The sequence below is a fragment of the Ictidomys tridecemlineatus genome, chromosome 5 (assembly GCF_052094955.1).
Source record: "Ictidomys tridecemlineatus isolate mIctTri1 chromosome 5, mIctTri1.hap1, whole genome shotgun sequence".
NCBI lineage: Eukaryota > Metazoa > Chordata > Mammalia > Rodentia > Sciuridae > Ictidomys > Ictidomys tridecemlineatus.
In genome coordinates this window covers 192380625-192399234 of record NC_135481.1, presented here as the reverse complement: position 1 = coordinate 192399234, position 18610 = coordinate 192380625, and the positions used below count along the sequence as shown (strand labels likewise).

General features: G+C 48.7%; 1 protein-coding gene across 5 annotated transcripts in view; it reads right to left on the bottom strand.

Moving 5' to 3' along the window:
* The window catches only part of Zfp64 (ZFP64 zinc finger protein), a 71658-nt gene extending 54397 nt beyond the window's left edge, over window positions 1-17261 (bottom strand). Inside the window, exons 1-3 of one of the 5 annotated variants that reach the window (XM_078051901.1) lie at window positions 17045-17261; window positions 14036-14275; window positions 503-667 (exon numbers count right to left, since the gene is read on the bottom strand). In XM_078051901.1, the coding sequence (XP_077908027.1) occupies window positions 503-667; window positions 14036-14275; window positions 17045-17090 (451 nt within the window). In that variant the 5' untranslated portion in view covers window positions 17091-17261. The remainder of the gene's footprint in view (window positions 1-502; window positions 668-14035; window positions 14276-17044) is intronic. The other 4 variants (XM_021726329.3, XM_078051900.1, XM_078051899.1 and 1 more) reach the window with 4 other exon arrangements.
* Window positions 17262-18610: the final 1349 nt, after the last annotated feature.

Here is an 18610-nt window from a genome sequence, read left to right as displayed (position 1 = left end):
TATTCAGGGCAAGAGACCTTCAGGTCACAATTTACTCTCAAGAGACTTTGGGGAAAAATATATAGATATATATCTAGAAAGAATGGCAAAAATGAATGTGGAAGATGTTAGCATCCTGGGGAATCCAGATGAAAGGTATACACAGGGACATTTTTGTACTATTTTTGTAACTTTTCTGTAAGCCTGAAATTATTCCCAAATAAAAAGTTAAGCAAAAGTAAAGAAAGAGCATTTTTTTCCCCCTGGATTAGTGCAGGAAGAATATTCATAGTATCGTATAGTCTCACAAGTTCCCTTCGGAAGGCCTGTGGCTATAAGCCTTAGTACCCCTGGGCACAATACCAGTGACAGAGAGAGAAGGGGCCTGTGGTGACGTCCATGCGGTGAGGCTCTGATTTTCAGGCCAGACAGTATGTGTCATGTCCATACCCAGCTGTCAAGAGCCCTGGACCCCGACTGAATGTCACGTCCTGTACACAGGCAGAACATGTGGGGGCCATACCTGGATAGCAACAGTTGAGCCTTTTCTGAGCAGGTGGGGTTGAAGGCTTTTTGGTGCGTGATGACTTGGTGGGGAGAGAGATGACAGTGGCCGTTTGGTTTTCGTTGCTTTCCGTGGGCAGATAAGTTTGATAGCCATGTTCAAAAACAAATTCTGGAGCTGAAACTAAAAAAAGACATGGTCGTTATTAATTTTCATCATATAAATATCCACCAGCCATTCCCTTTGCTGACCTTTTCCTTTGTAGAGAACGAACATCCCCGTCTCCCTTGATGTTTAAGGGCGATTCCATGACCCAGTTCAGGCCAATGAGACACTAGAGGACATTTGTTGCAGGGCTTCTGATGGATGCCTGGATCTGTGGCAGCCATTCAGTCACCAGAAGGAGAAAGTAAGTGGGTCAGATGCTGGGAGACAGCTCTGAAGCAACAGATCCAGACCCCTCGAATGAAGAAGTGTTCCTACAATTTACACCAGGTAAGTTTTATGCTAAATGCAGCAGATGCCCTAGGCGCGCTGGTAAGCTTTATCACAAAAAATCCTAACAAACTACCAGAAAAGAACTGATAGAAAGACTCTGGGTAAGACTATTCTGATAACATTCTTCTTAACATACATTTTCCACATATAGTATTCCTGTCCTCTTGCTGAAGTTTTTAGGCAAAAGGAGAGAGAGCAAGAGAGCGAGCACAAATAGGCAATGTCATAATATTTTTTTTTCCTTTATTAGACTATAATCTGTCACATGAAGATTTGGCCTTGAAGAGGAATAAGTAAATAGTGGGTTTCTCAGTGGGTGGACATTATCAAGCTGAGAAGCCCTAATGGTGATTCTAAGAGCTGCTATCCTACGGTTTTCCAAACCCCAGGCACCCAGGAACCATCTTCAAAATTTTGCAGTTTTATGTACAGAATATACTTATTTAATTCCATGTAGATCCAACGTCACTATTGATTTTAGCCTTGCCCAAAGCAGTAACTTCCCTGATAACAGGCTGAAGGTGCTAACTGCATATTCTCTTTATACAAACACGGTATTTCTTTGAATCTAAGATGTTCGATTAGATGATGTTCTTATTTTATTTAATTTTTTTCTTTTTTAATGTGGTGCTGGGGATGGAACTCAGTGCCTCATTCATGCTAGGCAAGCGCTCTACCACTGAGCCCCAGCCCCGGCCCTGATGTTCTTATTTTATAAGCAATGAAAATGTGGCCAATAAAATGCATTATGCCCCAATGCTTTCTCATTCCTTAGGAAATTTCATTTCATATTAAATGCGTTCTTTAGTCTTCTGACATCTGACAGGAAACCCGGTTCCTGACTCCTCCATTTGACAGGCTGGTTCCTGTCAAATAACACCTGGGTTCTGACAGCACCTGCTCTCTGAGCAAACCCAGGGTTCCCATTCTTCTCAAGGAATATGTCGTGGGGGTTAAAGTCAGCCCACAGAGCCTGACAAGCTGCCATCGCGACGCGTGACCTCTCTGAGGCACGCGCCAGCACCCGCCTCTGGCTGAGAGGTTTTCACTTACAGCCTGGGATTTATTGCCGGTCATGCCTGCTTTCAAGTGCCCTGCTTGGTTCTCAAAGTGTGGTCCCAAGCCAGCAGCACTGGAGCTACCTGGGAACTTGCTTCAAAGGTAAATTCTCAGCCTGCACCTCGGAGGCATTGAATAAGACCCTCTGGGGGTGACAGGTGCCTAGTGTTCTAACCAGCTGTCTGGCTGATTCTGGTCACATGCCCGAGTTTGAAAGCCACCGCACAGACCACCCTATTCCAGTATCTCAGAGTAAACGCTAACCTGGCCTGGTCTAGAGGGAATCTTGCTGGGTACAGTGGTGCACACCTGTAATCCCAGCAGCTCGGAAGGCTGAGGCAGGAGGATTCAAAGATTCAAAGCCAGCCTCAACAACTTAGTGAGACCCTGTCTCAGAAAAAAAAAAAAAACAACAAAACAACAACAACAAAAAAAGGGGATGTGGACATGGCTCAGTGGCTAAGCGCCCTGGGGTTCAACCCCCAGCATCCCTCTCTCTCTCTCACACACACACACACATACACACACAGGGAATCTGCTCCCCTGGTTGCTGCTTTGGGAGAACTGGAACTTCAGTCATTCTTCCCAGGAGCGTTTGCTTCATTAATATCAGATCAACCCTGTTACTGTCTCCAGGCATTTCTGGGTACACAGCTGGGAACAGCGCTTCTCACCACAACTGAACCATCATGGAGAGATTTTATGCAGTGGGTAAACTGAAGACAAGCAGTTGCAAAAGCCTGAGGTGACAAGAATGGGATCAACTGTGATCACGTTTGTTCCCATGCACAGAAGGATACTTTCTGGCCAATGCCTCCTAGCCCACCACTGCCTCAGGTGGGTGCCAAGGGGCCTCTGAATTGATTCAGGTCCTGTACAGCAGCCTGCTGCTGTGTGACCTCAGGCCAGTTATGAATTCCCTTTGAGCCTCAGTTTCCTCACCCATTTCATATTTAGGGATAATCCCCACGCCCCCCTGAGGAGGTGGATGTAAAGCTTCATGAGAGAATTTGATATCAGGATGTGGCCACCGCTAAATTACAACAAGCACCAGCTACTCTAGTTGAACAGATCTGGACTTGGGCCCAGTGCACCAAACCCTCCCCTCAAGTGGTCATGACCTAGGTGGCCCACTGTCCCTAACTGGGACTGAGGGGTTTCCAAAGGTACTGGACCTCTGGACTCCCTGAACAGGTGGCCCCCATGCGGGAGGCACCCAGAGTGGGGCTGGCCCTCCTGGCAGGCTACCTCACAGGGGCCTCAAAACCCTCCTGGACGACACGTGCTGGCTCCGCCTGCCCCTTTCTGTTTCTGGAAACGGGTGGCTCTCTCTCTGCGCTGCCCTGCCACCAGCATCAGCTTTGCTCTCTGGACAAGTCCCAGCAGGGGCAGCCTGGGCTCCCGAGGATCTGAAGCCCCTCCCAGGCATAGGTTGTCCCCAGGCTGCCGTGTCACTCTGTTGTTCCCTGTGCTGCTCGGGAGCTTGACATTTCCATGTGTCTGTTTCGGCTTCGGTTGTCGCAGGGCCACAGGAGGCATCGTGGGTGGGAAGGTGACAGAACAAAGGGCATCAGCACCCACCTGCGGGGATCATTTTGGGTGTGTGGCCAGTCAGGTGTAACATGTGTCACCCAAGAAGACAGTCACTGGACCAGAAAGTCTTTGCTCAGGAGCAGGGGCTGCCGAGTGTCACCTTCCCTTAGTGCCTTCACCTGGGGACGGGGCCAGGGCCTGTCTCTCTCCCAGGGCTGTTGTGAGGCTCAGGGTTGGCATCCGCAGCTGCTAGGATCTCGCTACTCGTCATTCATTTATTCAGCTCCGTTTCATGAAGTGCCTCCTGTGCACCACGCAGTGTTCTAGGTACTAGAAACAATAGTGATCTAAAGGGACACCAACCTGCCTTCACGGAGGTGACATTCTAGTTGGGACTGGTGCAGGCCAGAACTAACTGAAATACACGGCTCGACAGGTGCCACAGGCCATGGAGAAATGCAAAGCAGGGCGCTCTCAGGGGTGCTGGGACTTGCAACGTGAGGCAGGGAGGTCCAGGAAGGCCTCGTTGGGGGCCATTTGCACACAAAACAGGAGGCATATGATTACTGTGGTGATAGTCTTCTGGGGGCTGGGGTTGTGGCTCCGTGGCAGAGTGCTTGCCTAGCATGGGTGAGGCACTGGGTTCAATTCTCAGCACCACATAAGAAAAAATAAATAAATAAAATGGTCTTCTGTTGAAGGCATCTGGAATTTCACAGCAACCCAGAGGCAGTGGGTGACAGTAAGTGTCACACAGATAGGCAGCTTGCCTAACTGGCTGCATCCTCAGGGTCATGCCTCCAAACCTGGCTTCTCTCTAGGGTCCTCTGTGGACGGCGCCTGTTGCGGAGGTACCCCAGGAAACCCTTCCTGTGGCCTTGAACACCAAGGGACTGCTGGTGACCAACTGCCTCCCTCAACCCCTTTGGGTGTTTGCATGTGATTTGATGGTGGAGTCACCACCCATTCCCAGGTGTCAGTGTGTGTGTGGGGGTGGGGTGGGGTGTGGGGAGTGGGGTGTGTGGGGGGGTGGTCAGAAGTAAGACTGACCTGGAACCAACTTCTCCACATTCACCAGCTCTGGGGCCTTGACCAAGTCACTTCTCTACTCCTCAGGGTTACTTTGGGTCAGTCAAATTGTAAAGTGGAGACCACAGAGCTGAGAGCTTACTGTTCTAGTAAAGACTCAAGGAGGTTAAGACGTCCTGAGCGGGAACACTCAGTTATCAGCTGATATTGCTGAAACTTGATGCAATAACAGATCATCATTCACTGGTCCTGCATTTAGGTTTTACAGACGGAGTGGCAGTAGCCTTGGGGAATCTCAGGCCACCAAGCAGCAGTGAAGGCAGCAGGGACAGCCCCAGATCTGCCAAGGGGGATAGCAAGGTCCACTATGACTCACCCCCCCCCCCCTAGCTTGGCCCTTAAAATCAAGTCCCTGCTCAATGAGAGAAGATCTCCTGGCCCTGCAGCTGAGTCTCACACACTTGCGGGGGCTTTTGGTTTGATTGTTGCTTCCTGGGGATGTCCCTGGCTTTCCTGTGTGGTCAGGTGAGTCTGAGAGGCTGTCACATTTAGCCCTGGTTTGTAGCAGGGAAATCCTGCGCCTTTAGTTATTTGGTCATACATTTGCTTAAAACGTAAGCCTGCCATGTGGATTCCAGAGGGAATCGAAATCCTTAGCTCCTTCTCACTAAGTGCCCTCAGTGGATGGGCTCATGTGCCCACCTCCTTTTCCACATGTCACCCTTCCACTGTCTGAAGACTGCTCTCACATCTCCAAAGTCAACCCGTTTCCTCTTCTCTTCTTCAATTAAAAAGCTCCATTAAAGGGGCTGGAGTTGTGGCTCACCTAGCATGTGTGAGGCCCTGGGTTTGATCCTCAGCACCACATAAAGGTTAATAAATAAATGTATTGTGTCCATCTACAACTAAAAAATATTTGAAAAAGGAAACTCCATTAAAAATCCTTTTCTCTTTTTAAAAATTATAAGTCTTATTATTTTTGCAAAATAAAAGTGAACACTAATTGTTGGCAAATTTGGAAAGTACAAGAAGATAGAAAAATGGCCGGATTGCTCTCATCATATGTGACACACATCATGTGTGTTCACTGCGGATTGTGCCTCTCCAAACCACTTAGCTCTACTGCAATTCAATTATTATCTAAACTGGGTGCAGTGGCACATGCCTGTAATCCCAGCCGCTTGGGAGGCTAAGGCAGGAGGATTGAGAGTTCAAAGCCAGCTTCAGCAAAAGTGAGGGGCTAAGCAACTCAGTAAGACCCTGTCTCTAAATAAAATACAAAACAGGGCTGGGGATGTGGTTCAGTAAGGCTCTTGAGTTCAATCCCTGGTTACACCCCCCCCACCCCCGCCCTGGGAAAAACAGCAGGGAATGTGGCTTGGTGTTTAAGTACCCCAGTAATCCCCCTCAAAAAAAAAAAAAAAAGGAGAAACTATTTAATAACCATCTTTCCTTCCATTTGGTAGGATGAGACACACAACCTTGTAGTCCTCCCTCTCCCTGTCTAAAACAGAACCTGGCGAAGGGCAGGGTCTCAAAGAACCTTTGTTGAATTAACGATCAACTAAATGGCTACCATATTCTTTGCATGCAGATTTTGGGAGTATAAAACTGGAATCATGGCTTAAAGTACTTTATATTCTTCTTTTGTTTTTTTTTTGCTAAACAATTATACAAGTTTGTCACCAAAGCATTTGCCATGTTATCATTTATCCAATATATAATTTCTAAGGGCAACATAATATTTCATTATTTTAAAATAAAATAATTATTTTAATCAGTTGTTGTTTAGACATGATTAACCATTTTTCTTTCCTGGAAATTGAAGAGGCTTCTAGGTGTTTATCTATTTATTTGGTACTAGGGATTGAACTAGTGTCCTAGGGGCACTTAACTACCGAGCCACATTCCCAGCCCTTTTTAAAAATATTTTTATTTTGAGACAGGGCCTCGCTAAGTTGCTTAGGGCCTCGCTAAATTGCTGAGGCTGGCTTTGAACTTGCAATCCTCCTGCCTCAGCCTGGGATTATAGGAATGTACCAAAATGCTGGGCATCTAGTTATCTATTTTTATAAATAGCACTTCTCTAGGATTTTTAATGTAACCCTAGCTTCTCTGCAGCTGGGCACCTCTGGGTCTGTCTGGATCCCAGGAGTGAGCCTCTGCCTCTGGGTGGGGCCCCTGACCACTCCCCCCTGCCCATCGCTGATTGGCTCAGCTGCAGACACCTGATGGCAGCTGGGCCAATCAGACGTGCTGCCCTGGAATCCAGCACCCGGTTTCAAGGCCTAAACCTCGGGAACTGACACAGGGCACCCGCCAGAGGCCATGTGCGCACGTGCCATCCCGGGATTTGGCTACAACGAAGTCAGATTCAGTAGGTCTGGACGGGCCCTGAGATCCAGCCTCTAAACTGTGAGGGTCCAGGAAGCCCTAACACACGTCTAGCTTCTAGTTCAATCGCGTTTTTGAGACCCAGTTAGTCTCTGACCTCAATTCTCCATCATTTCCCATCCTTCTATATAGTTTCCCCTTTGGCTTAGACTGTACCAAGGCAGGAGGCTGTGCTGGGCAAAGAGTTCCAGGGACAGAAAATTAACCTGTACTAGGATGGGAACTCAGCAAACAGGAAAAACACAAAACAAACAAAAAAGGCTAAGAATAATGATTCCTTCCCCCCCCCCTTTCTTCCTTCTCCTCCTTGTGTTCCATTTCGTTATTCCTCAGATCTGTGGGGCACTTGGAGGTGCTGGCTGTCCCTCCTTACTCCCCCCTCTCCTGGTCCGGTGGTTCTCAACCTGATCACACACCAGAGATGCCCATGCAGAGATCTAGGGTGAAGTCTGTAGGGAGAGATATCTATCGGTGTATTTTTCACAAGTTTTTCAGGTAATTCTCTGGCACACTGCTCTAATCTATTTAACGGGGCTGCGGTAGGAGTGAGGCTCTGCGGAGGGGCCCTGGGTTTGGAATTTCCCTGCTGAGCCCCTCTTCTTTGCCCCTTGCTACCTCCATTACTGTGTGACTGGGCATTTCCACATGTCCCAGTGTTGGAGGGTGGTATGAGGAGTTCCTGGGGCGCATCAGGAGTTTCCTCCCTTATAAAGGTAAGCTGCTCCTCTCTTGTCTGTGGAAGTGTCTGGGAGGAGATCTGAAGTCTAAAGCAGGAACAGCCATCTGTGGCCACAAGGGGCAAGAACAGGATAAATGCCCATTGCCAAGGACAAGAAAATGAAAAGAACGTGCCACCAATGAGCCCCAGGGCCCCCTTGGATCGGCCTTTCCTGTTCTTCCGGATGTGGGAAACGTCTCCACTGTTCATCCTGCTTTTAATTTTGTGGGTTGAAGAGCATCAGAAAGCATGTGAACTCCTGAGCTGGTTCAGTGTCCTAGGAATCCCCGAAACCCATGAGGATCAGGAGTCTGCATTTCATCAAAACCTCCAGTGGTCGCTACAAACAATTAGCCTGAGCAACACTGCAGCGAGGCTTCCCTTAACCCTTGAAAGCACAGGTTATACAGCCAGATACCATGGGTCTGAGATCCAGTCCTATCATTTTCTGTCCCTGTCATTTTGGACAAGTGACTTATTTATTTATTTACTTACAGTATTGGGGACTGAACCCAGGAGACATGCCACCACTGAGCTACAACCCAGCCCTTAAAAAAAAAAAAAAACAAGTGAGAGAGTTTTGCTAAATTGCCCAGGCTGGCCTCAAACTTTCAATCCTCCTGCTTCAGTCTCCTGAGTTGCTGGGATTAGAGGCATGCACCACCACACCCTTCTTGGACAAGTTATATAATGCCCTATGCCTCAGGTTCATTAATGGGTGGTAATCATTATTAGTACCTAATTTATGGTTGTGAAAAATTACTTCATTTGAAGTACTTAGAAAAGTGCATGGCACACAAACTAGCACTGCATTAGAATTATTATTATTGCCAGGTCCTCCGGGCAATCCCTGCACAGTTTGTCTTATTAAATTATTCATATGCTCAGCAACTTTCAGAAATAAGGCCAGAGTGAAAGCATGGCTTTTGCTACATACCTATGCCCTGAATTATTTCTCTCTTGCCCCTGCTTCCAAATCTTACTCCAAGTTTCTCCACCAGCAGACCATGAAGAAGTGTTACCTTCCCATCACCTTCCTCCCAAAGGTCTGTTACACATTTGGTCTTATTCACACACCCCTCCACCCCTTCACTTCCTGCTCAGGACTGATGTACTATTACTTCTTTGCACCTTTAAGGCAGCACTTGCTGGGGTTGTATGTCCTATGACTAAGTCCTCCTCCCTTCTCCAAGGGGCTTGGCCTCTCCAGGGGCAAGGTGCACCCCTAGGATCTCAGCCCAAGCACCTGGCACAAGACCATGCTGAAGCTCCCCTCCTGATGGGCCCAGGCTATGTCCTGTGCTTCATGCACATTAACAGGCTTGATCCTTCCCTCTGCCCCCTCCTGCCCTCATTCAAGGGCTATTCTGTTAAGTGCCCAAGATGTGCCAGGCCTGCTGCTGGGGACAGGAAAACAAGACTGACTAGGTCCCTGCTTGTAGGGAGATTTAAGCCTAGAACCACTAATTTGGGGCTCATAAGCCAAGATGGGCCTTCAGATTTTGTCCTAAGGCTTTCAAAATCAATTATGTGGCTGGGCCTTCCTTATGTTGATATCCTCTGGCCAAAGATCACGAGGGACACACCCCTGGTTGCAGTGAGGAAACCTCCACCATGTTAGATGTATGTGTGGGGAAAACCTGCACCGGAAGCTATCAGCAAGCAAGGGTGACTCTGTGATTTGCATCTTAATGAACAGCATTGAGAGGGAGAAACGACCAGAAAACAGCTAAAGCTCTTAATAGGTAAAGAAGGGAGGCTTGGACAATGTTCCTGTTTTGTTTTGTTTTTTCTGAACTCAGCCACAGTGGCAGAGTGGTCTTGTTCTGGTCCTGCTCCAAAATAGTCACAACATGTCTTGGTCTGATGCTGATGTTCTGTGAAACTGTTTATGTTCAACAGGAAAAGGACATGGTGGACCAGTGAGAACCAGGCCAGCTCCTGGCCACACCTGGACCTTGCAGGGACTGGCTGCTGGCTGGTGCCGGCTGCTCTTCCCTCTTGATCAGCTGCTGGGCTGCTGCACACCTGGCCATTGCCTGACCCCTTCAGCTTTTATCATCAAGTAACTAATTACTCACACCTGTGATGAATGCACAGAGAAAAAACAGGTGAGATACCTAACCTCAGGTGTACGAGGGCTGGCTTCTAGGTGGAGGAAATTTTTAAACTTGGACCTGAAGAGAAGAAATTAGGCAGAAGAGGTGGGAAAGACCGTTCCTCTGTCTGTGCTAACATTTTTCAGTTAAATCTCCTAGCCTCCTGATTGGTGAGTACAAGAGGCAACACTGACAGCTAGAAGTGTCTTCCTCGTAGGACCCCTGCAGCCTGAGAGGGGGAGAAATGGAGGCATAGTCCTGTGAGGTCCCTGCCCAAGGTGACATGGTTGGCAAATGGTACAGCCAGGATTTGTGCTGAGGCAGTCTGTCTCAGAACTCCAGACTCTTAAACTAACAGACCCTGTTGTCTTTCCATTTATTATGGACATTTAAAATGAGACACTGAGGACTCTTGGGATTTGCCCTGGTTAGAAGGCTCCTAAGGATCTAGGCAGTCAAGATCCAAACTCAGGAACCTGGGCTGGAAGCCTGGCTCCGTGGGAGAGCACTTGCCTAGCATGTGCCAGGCCCTGGGTTCCACCCCCAACTCTGCAAAAAAGACACAAAAAACAACCCCCTCCCTCCAAAGCAAAAACCCCAACACCTCAGGGATCTGATGACAGAGCCCCACGATTTTAAGCAGTGAACTTAGAAAATGCATGTGGGTCGGTAGTTTTTTGTTCACCGGCATCAACATATATTTTTATTTCTCCTAGGTGCAAGTTATTAAATCATATGTGAAACAACAGACAGCTTTCGAAGCTAGAAGGCAGAGAATCAGTTTTACTTCATATTCAACTATGGCACAGGGAGAAGTGGGAGCCAAGGGAGGAGGGGTTTGGCTCCATCAAGGACAGAGCAGTCTGGGAGCAGATGAGGATTACCAGCAATGGCTGTGCAGGGGTCAGACTGTGGCCCTGGGCAGTGAGTGACCCTGCAACCTGGCTGAGACCTGGCTCCCCGGGGAGCTTGTTAAGAATACAGATGCCCGAGTGTCTCATTCAGGAGTGAAGCCAGGCACTGGCACCTCTAACAAGCTCCCTGGGGATCCTGGTCCACAGGTAGGGGCTGGGACTGCTAGATAATGGAACCCTGAAGCCCCAACTTGAGGGAGTGGAGCCCAGAAAACCTTCTAGGGAAAAGACAGCAGCACGCTGCTTGAGTAGCTGGCCCCGGAGCAGACACAATGGGAGGAGCCGCTGAGCCAGGTGGAGAAGAGACGCAGGGTGGTGGCACTGTCCCTTCACGGATGTCTGCATCAGTGAGAGTGGTCACCGAACCCACTGACTTGGTCCTGGCCCTTCATGTGAACCCTTACAGAAGCCTCACAGTGGCCCATCAGGTCTTGCCCCTCTTCTGACGGATGGCAGTGAGCGAGACAGGAAGTGACCGGCCCACAGGTGAGGGCCATCGAGTGGCAGACTGGGTTCACACATGTCGCACACGCATGTGCGTTACTGGGACTGGGCTTTTGAGGACAGGAAAAGCACTGACCCTTCAAGAAGAAGAACACTAGAGGAAGGGGAACACACTCGCGTCCCAGGACTGAGACGGTGGGGGACAGTGGTCCTGCCTCTTCCCCACACGCACAGTTGCTTGATTTTTTTTTTTTTTCCACTGTGAAAATAAGAAGCACCTGGCTCATCTCCAAGGTGATTTCTAGCTTTCACATTTTCTTTTTTCTTGATTCTGGAGATTGAACTCAGGGGCACTTGACCACTGAGCCACCTCCCTAGCCCTATTTTGAATTTTATTTAGAGACAGGGTCTCACTGAGTTGCTTAGGGCCTCACCTTTGCTGAGGCTGGCTTTGAACTCATGATCCTCCTGCCTCAGTCTCCCAAGCTGCTGGGATTACAGGTGTGCACCACCACACCACACTCGAGCTTTCACATTTTCTTGGTCACTTCCTTGAGAATGAGAATTAAACTCTGGAGAGAGTGGGGTGACCTCAAGTTTCTTTAATGAAGGTTTTTGAGGTGATTATTTTCATGTCTTAAAAACTCACTGGAAACATTATTTTGATGTGTTAGTAGTGCAGGCCCGTAACCCTAGAGGCTTGGGAGGCTGAGGCAGGAGGACCCCAAGTTCAAAGCCAGCCTTACCAAGTTAGTGAGGCCCTAAGCAACTCAGTGAGACCGTCTCTAAGTAAAATATAAAAAAGGGTGGGATGTTGCTCAGTGGTTAAGTACTCCTGGGTTCAATCTATGGTTCAAAAAAAAAAAAAAAAGAAACATTATTTTGGATTCACAAAATATTGCTAATTGACAAAAGCTTTCAACATCACACCATGGTACAGCTCATCAGTGAAAGTTGGTTCCCCTACTTTCAAATGCTCCTCCCCTTGACTCCAGGTGATCTCTTTGCTAAACATTTAGAAAAAGCTAGAATAGCTTGTGGGCTGACTTAGCCTTGTTGATGTAATCTGTTTGGCCAACAGAGTTTTAAAATTGAGAAATTTCACATTTTTCAATTTTTCTGAAAAATCTAGATGTTTAACCACCTGGATTCAAAGAGCTGCTGCACTTGGGGAGGAGCCCTGTGTGATCCCCCATGACCACAGTCCCCGAGACCACAGTCCCTGCGACATTCCAGTGCCTCCCATGCAGCCTTGCTATCTCATTCACGGCACCTGTCTCATCCCCATTCCAGAAGCTTCCCTTGAGTACAGTGCGACATGACACAAATGCAGAGTTTTTTTTTTTTGCACTAACCTCGAGAATCTTTTTATGTCTGCACACAGGCCTGGCTCCCCTTTCCTAGGCTAAGTCACATTGCACTGCGACCTCTACTCTGACTCTCACATCCGCGCCAAAGCTCCCCCCTTTCTCAGTGGTACCTACTGTACCTGAGCACCCCCTTACAGGACCAATACCTGGCCTAGGCTCACGAGTCAATGCGTTTAGGTAGATCATAAAACGGAGAGATTGAAGGTGGAAAATCCCAAGGATATCAAAATTGCCCAGGTTTTATGAATTTACCTCCCCAGAGCACACACTGCTGCCCCTCCCTCCCTCATCTATTTGTCCTTTGACTCTGAAGTGACCGGGTCTCGGGGCTCTTTGTCTAGGAAGGATGCTGGGTCTTAGTCACACATGCTGTAAATTTTTTTTCCAGGTTGTTTGTTCATCTTTAGACTCGTTTTTTTACTTTGGGAAAGCTGTAACCTCATTTCCAATCAGACTTAGGACTCTTCCTTCTTGGGGGGTGGTCCACAACCTGCCTTCTTGGTGAAGCCCATTAATATATTTTTCAATTTGTATTTGAATGCCTTTAACTAATGCCTTCTCCATTTCCCTACAGGACCCACAGTTGTTTGTAAGTATCTCATTAATGGCTTGCTTTAAACTCTTTCTGTCTGGTTCCTTAAGACAGATTAGATAGATGATAAATCTAAGTACGGGATTATAGGTCCATGTACGGGTGTGTATGTGTATCTCTGTGTGTATTATATTTACTTTAGTAGTTTCATGTTGTTTGTTGGTTTGTTTATTTTGGTACCAGGTATTGAACCCAGGGACATGTAACCACAGAGTCATATCCCAGCCCTTTTTATATTTTATTTTGAGATAGGGTCTTGCTGAGTTGCTTAGGGCCTTGCTAAATTGCTGAGGCTGGCTTTGAACTTGGGATCTTCCTGCCTCAGCCTCCTGGGCCACTGGGATTACAGGCACGTGCCACTGTGCCCAGCTTCACTTTGTACATTTAAATTTTTGACCAGTCTGTAGTTTGTTTTGGCAGAGTGGACGCAATGGAGGGCAGGGATGGGCTTTTCTGTTTTCTTAGTCTGTAGCACAAGAAAGGGAGACACTGATGCCTGTTTGCATATTAAAATGCAAAAAAACAAAAACAATATGTTTTTCCTTCCTTCACTCAAGTAATGCAAGCTCAGGGCTTATACATGTACACCCACTGTCAAAGAAAACCACTTATTTCGCTGTGACATATTTTCTGCAAGTACCTTTTTCTTAGTATATAGTTTTGGTTTTGAAACCTGTTTTTTGTCTGTCTTGCTTAACATGTGACAACGTTTCTAACTGCTAACACTTACTGCTTTAACCTAGCAGCTCCCAAACCTGGCTGGGCAGCTGGCTTCCCAGTGGAGCTTGTTAAAAATAATGAATCTACCACCCCAGGGGTTGGGCCCCAGCAAGGTATTTTTAACAAGTTCCAGGAAGGGAGGTGGCCAGGCCACCCCTAGCCCAGAGTCCCCCAGCCGTACCTGTGATCGTCTGGGTCTCTGAAGTGATGGTTCTGGTGGTGGTCTGAGTCTGGGTGGCAGGCACCGTTTCCTCCGATACAAACTGGACTGTGCCGGGGGCCGTTCCCGCCGCGCTGGTCAGCTGGCAGCCGCTCTGCTTGTGAGCTACAAAGGCATCTAGGTTGTTAAACTGCTGCTTGCAGATGCCGCAGATGTGGATGTCCGGGGTCAGTTCAACCAGCACGGTTGTGCTGCCTGGAACTCCATGGGACAAAGGGGAAAGTCACCGATTAATTCCAAACAGCTTTAAATTACATTGCAAACCTGATTCCTGGTAGGAAAAGGGGCAGCGTGGCAGACCTGGCCAGGTGCCAGGCCGATATCCTCAAACCCTTCTTCTTTCTTGCAAATAGAATCCCAGCTGTCCTAGCCACTGTTACCCAGATCCAAGGGATGGCTCAGGATGACCTGTTGCCCCGGGTGCCTTTCTGCAAGGACATTCTTTGATGTGTAGGGCTGCCGGACACTTTGCAGGAAGCAGCAGCCACCTCCTATCCCAACTAAATGGTTATTATGAAAATCAGTCCTCCCACATACCCAAACAACCACCACCATAAGAACCATTAGCCAAAATAATCTTGGTCCCCTACATATTTGTTGAGCCCTTCCAGCACACAGCTGGAAGAGTTTCTGGGGAACAGTTAGCATTCATGATAAAAAGGGTGCAGAAAAATTGGCACTGTTCCCTCTTCTTTTGGCTTTCAATGTAGATGTGTAGTTGGGGCTTCTGCAGCCATCTTGTAAATATGAGGAAAATGCTAAGATTCTTATTGACTTTGGCTCTTACTTCACTGGTCCCCTAATTTGGTCCTAGACTCAACTAATCCCAGACTTCTTGTTAGGCCAGGGTACTTCAAGTTTCTGTTACTTGTAGCCAAAATTCATTCCTAAATGACAGGGGCATTGCTTCTTTACCATAGTAATACCAAGAGTTAATACTGTGTTACTATTTGCAAAGCATTTAGCAAATATTAACACAGTATTATATGGCCCTATATTAGAAAGTACTATCTAAATATTTGTTAGATAAGGTATATAATTAATGTCCCTAATATGAGAATCTCAATTTTTATTTAAAAATTTTCTTTGCATTATTATGAGAAAACTCATGTTTATAAAAGAAGATTTGGAAGAAACATAAAGAAGCATATTTTTTCCATTTGTATCACCCATGAACATTACAAATATATTTACAATTAAAAATTGCACATGATCATGATATATTATAGAACTAATGTATTACAGAACTTCTTACATGATATTACATTAACATGGTGCTATACCATAATAATCTCTTTATAGGTATAATTACTTAATGGCAACACATTATTCCACGGTGCCTGTGCAGTATATAATCTCTGCAAAAATAAGGTATTTACATTATTTTCACTTTCCCCAAGTTAAATAGTACAAGACTACCTTTGTGCATAGATGACTGGTATCCATGCACTATAATTTTCTGAAAATAAGATATTTACATGATGTCTAATTTTCTCCATGTCTAAGATAACAAGTCTCTGTGCAGAAACACAATTTGGCTGACTTGCTCAGGAGAGAGACTGCTGAGCATGGTGACATCAGTCATCTTGCAGAGGGCCCTATGCACTGAAGTCCTTTGAAATCAGTGGCTGGAAGGAAGGAAACAGTCTCCCTGCAGCTACTGAATCACCTGCATGGGACTAACAGGTGAACAAGGACTGGAGAAACACAGTGACTTGCACTGCTGAGGATTCCTTAATGATGGAGCAGGGCTGATCCCCAGGATAAAGGAGTTTGAATACCAAACAATGTTGCTGGCATGTGGAAGTGCACAAGGAATGAACTAGACCGTAATTAGAATCTTGACACTCTCACTTACCAAAGTGACTTTGGACTTGGCTTTTCTACAAAATGGAGAGAAGAGATCTTTCCACTTACTAGGGTTGTTGGGAAGATTAAATGAGATGGTGCTGGTAAAAGGCCAGCACCCCCTCTCCCCAAGCCTGTGACCTGGTGGGGTCATTACTCTTCAAACATGGACATAACTGAACCCCACTTAGGAGATACTGAGTTATAATGGTCTGGGAGTGAGGGGTTGGGGTTTAGGGAAATCTGTTCTTTTCATAAATTATGCAGAAAATACCCAGCCAAGTTTGAGAGTCAATGTCTCCCAAACTGTAACGGCCAACAAGTTGAGCACTTACTATGTGCCAGGTGTCTGCAAACCCTTGCGCCAGGCCAGGGTTCTCAAAACTTCCTGTGCTTCAGAATCACCCAGACAGCTGGTACAGATCACTGGCCCCACCCCGAGATCAGCTGGGTGGGGCGCAGAAAGCTCCTTTTAAATACGCACTCTCGCTCCCAGGTGGTTGGTTTGAGTTCAGCCCCTGGACCACACTTTGGGAAACAAAGCATCGGGCAATACTGGGGACTTAAAAAGGTTGACGTCCTCAACAGGATAATAAAAAGGAACCCCAAACTCAAAAACAGCGACCCCTGCCCGTTTCCCATTCAAATCCCCACCTTTAATGTGGAAAAGGCTTTGCAATGCGCCCTCAAGACCTCGTGAGACTCTCCAATTCCCAGAATCCAAATTTGAGCCATCGAGGCAGAAGTTTCCCCATCAGGGTTGCCCTGGTTACCCGGGTTCCCCTCTTCCTTCCCCGAGTCCCAAACTCCGCCTGGCGGGGCGGGAATGCACCGAGAGGTGCGATTGTCTGAGCCGCACGCCCTCCCCCACGCTCCCTTCCCGGGGGTCTCGCAGCGCAGGAGGGCTCCCCCAGTCTGGCTCCAGCTCGGGCGAGCCCCCACCCCAAGCCCAGTCGGGCGCCCCCTGCACCGCGCCCGCCGGCTCCCCGAGACGCGGCTCGCCGCCGTCACCCCGATTTCGGGGCCCCGGGCCTGGTGGCTGCGTCGCTGACGTGCTTGGGCCCGGGCCCCGGAGCGCGCACTGGGCCCTGGAGCGCGCACTGCGCCCGGAAAAGCACTTACTTTGCACGGAGCCGGGGAAGCTCTCGCCCTCGCCGCTTGCGTTCATGGCCGCAGACTGAGAGGTCCCCGGCCGGCTGCGGTGCCAGGGCTGGGGGCGCTGCTCTACATGGTGCAAGGACTTTTCCTTTTATTTTTTCCACACCCCCCAACCTTCCTTCTCCCAACTCTGCGAGGCGGGGAGGACGGATGTAAAGCAAGCTCCACTTCCGCTGCCTAGAGGGCGCTGGCCGGGCCGGCCGCCCCAACCTGGCTCTGCATCAGCGCTCTCCGGGGAAGCGGCGGCCCATCCCGATCCCAGGCCGCGGAAACCCCCCGGGTTCTGGGTGGCCGAGCGCGTCCGGTGTGGGCAAGCGGCCCCAGGAGGACGGGTCGCACCCCTGCGGTTCTCGGCGGACGCCGCCACCCTCCGCCTTTGCACCTGCCGCCCCGGGCGTCTGGCCCCTAGGCTGCGGTGCGGTGGCGCGGTCCCGGGACGCCCGGGTGGCTTGCGGGAGACCGCTGCAGGCTGCAGACGGGGTGGGGGCGCGGGGTGGCGGGCCTGGGAGGACCTGGCGGGACGTGGCTCTGGGCAAATCCTCAGAGCGCTAGGTGGGTCCCCTGCCCGGCTGGTAGAATCAAGAGGACCGTGACCAGGTGGATGAAGAGAGGAATGGTAACTCGGGTCTTAACGCGGAAGATCCTAGTCCAGGGCCCTCCAACTTTATCGCGCTCCACAGTCGCTAGGAGGCTTGTCCTTCCAAAGCGTTTCTGATTCAGTAGGTCTGAGGGCAGGCCCGAGAACGAGCATTTCCAAGTTCCCAGGTGAGGTCCCCGATGTGGGTGGTGTCCACACTCTGAGGACACTGCGCTCCCTGATGTGTCCTCACCCGCTCGGCCTCCTCTTTTTCTACTTTCTCCTCCTGCAGCCCATTCCCTCCAGCCCGGAACGCTGATGCTTTCTCTTCGTTCTGCACCCACCTGCCACCTGCCACCGCCCTGACCCCTACGGGTCTTGATTCCAATCCGCAGCCTTAGGCACTCTGCCTTGTCTGGCCCTTGTTAGTACAGCAAGCCCCCTCCTCCTGGCGCCGGTGCTCCCTGTCTCAGCCCCCTTGCCCTTGTGTACTTTATCTTTCCTCTTAGAACTTGCCACTTGTCATGTATTGTGTGTCTTAGTATCTCTGTCTTCCTATGTGTTCAGAAAGACATTCAAATAGATATATTTCCTCCACCCCCTTACTTTTAATAAGTACCCATGGAACTAAGGATTTAAGAAAATCTCTTTGTTTGAGGTACCCCCCAATGACTGACTTGGCCTAATGCTTGATACATAGTCGGCCTTCAATAGTTAACGTCTTATGTCACTACTGGAACTTCCCCTGCTGCTCCTCTAAGAGTGTGCTTATCCCTCCAGCAATGACTTATTCATGTGCTCACAGTGTGCTGGGCCCTGTGCTAGGCCTGGAGGTACATCAGCCCTCCAGACAGATGTACTGCCTGTCTGAAGATCAGGGCGGCAGTCTACTGAAGTCCACTCCTGTAGCATTTTGGTTATTGACAGAAAAATTGCTACTGCCCAGGGACTTC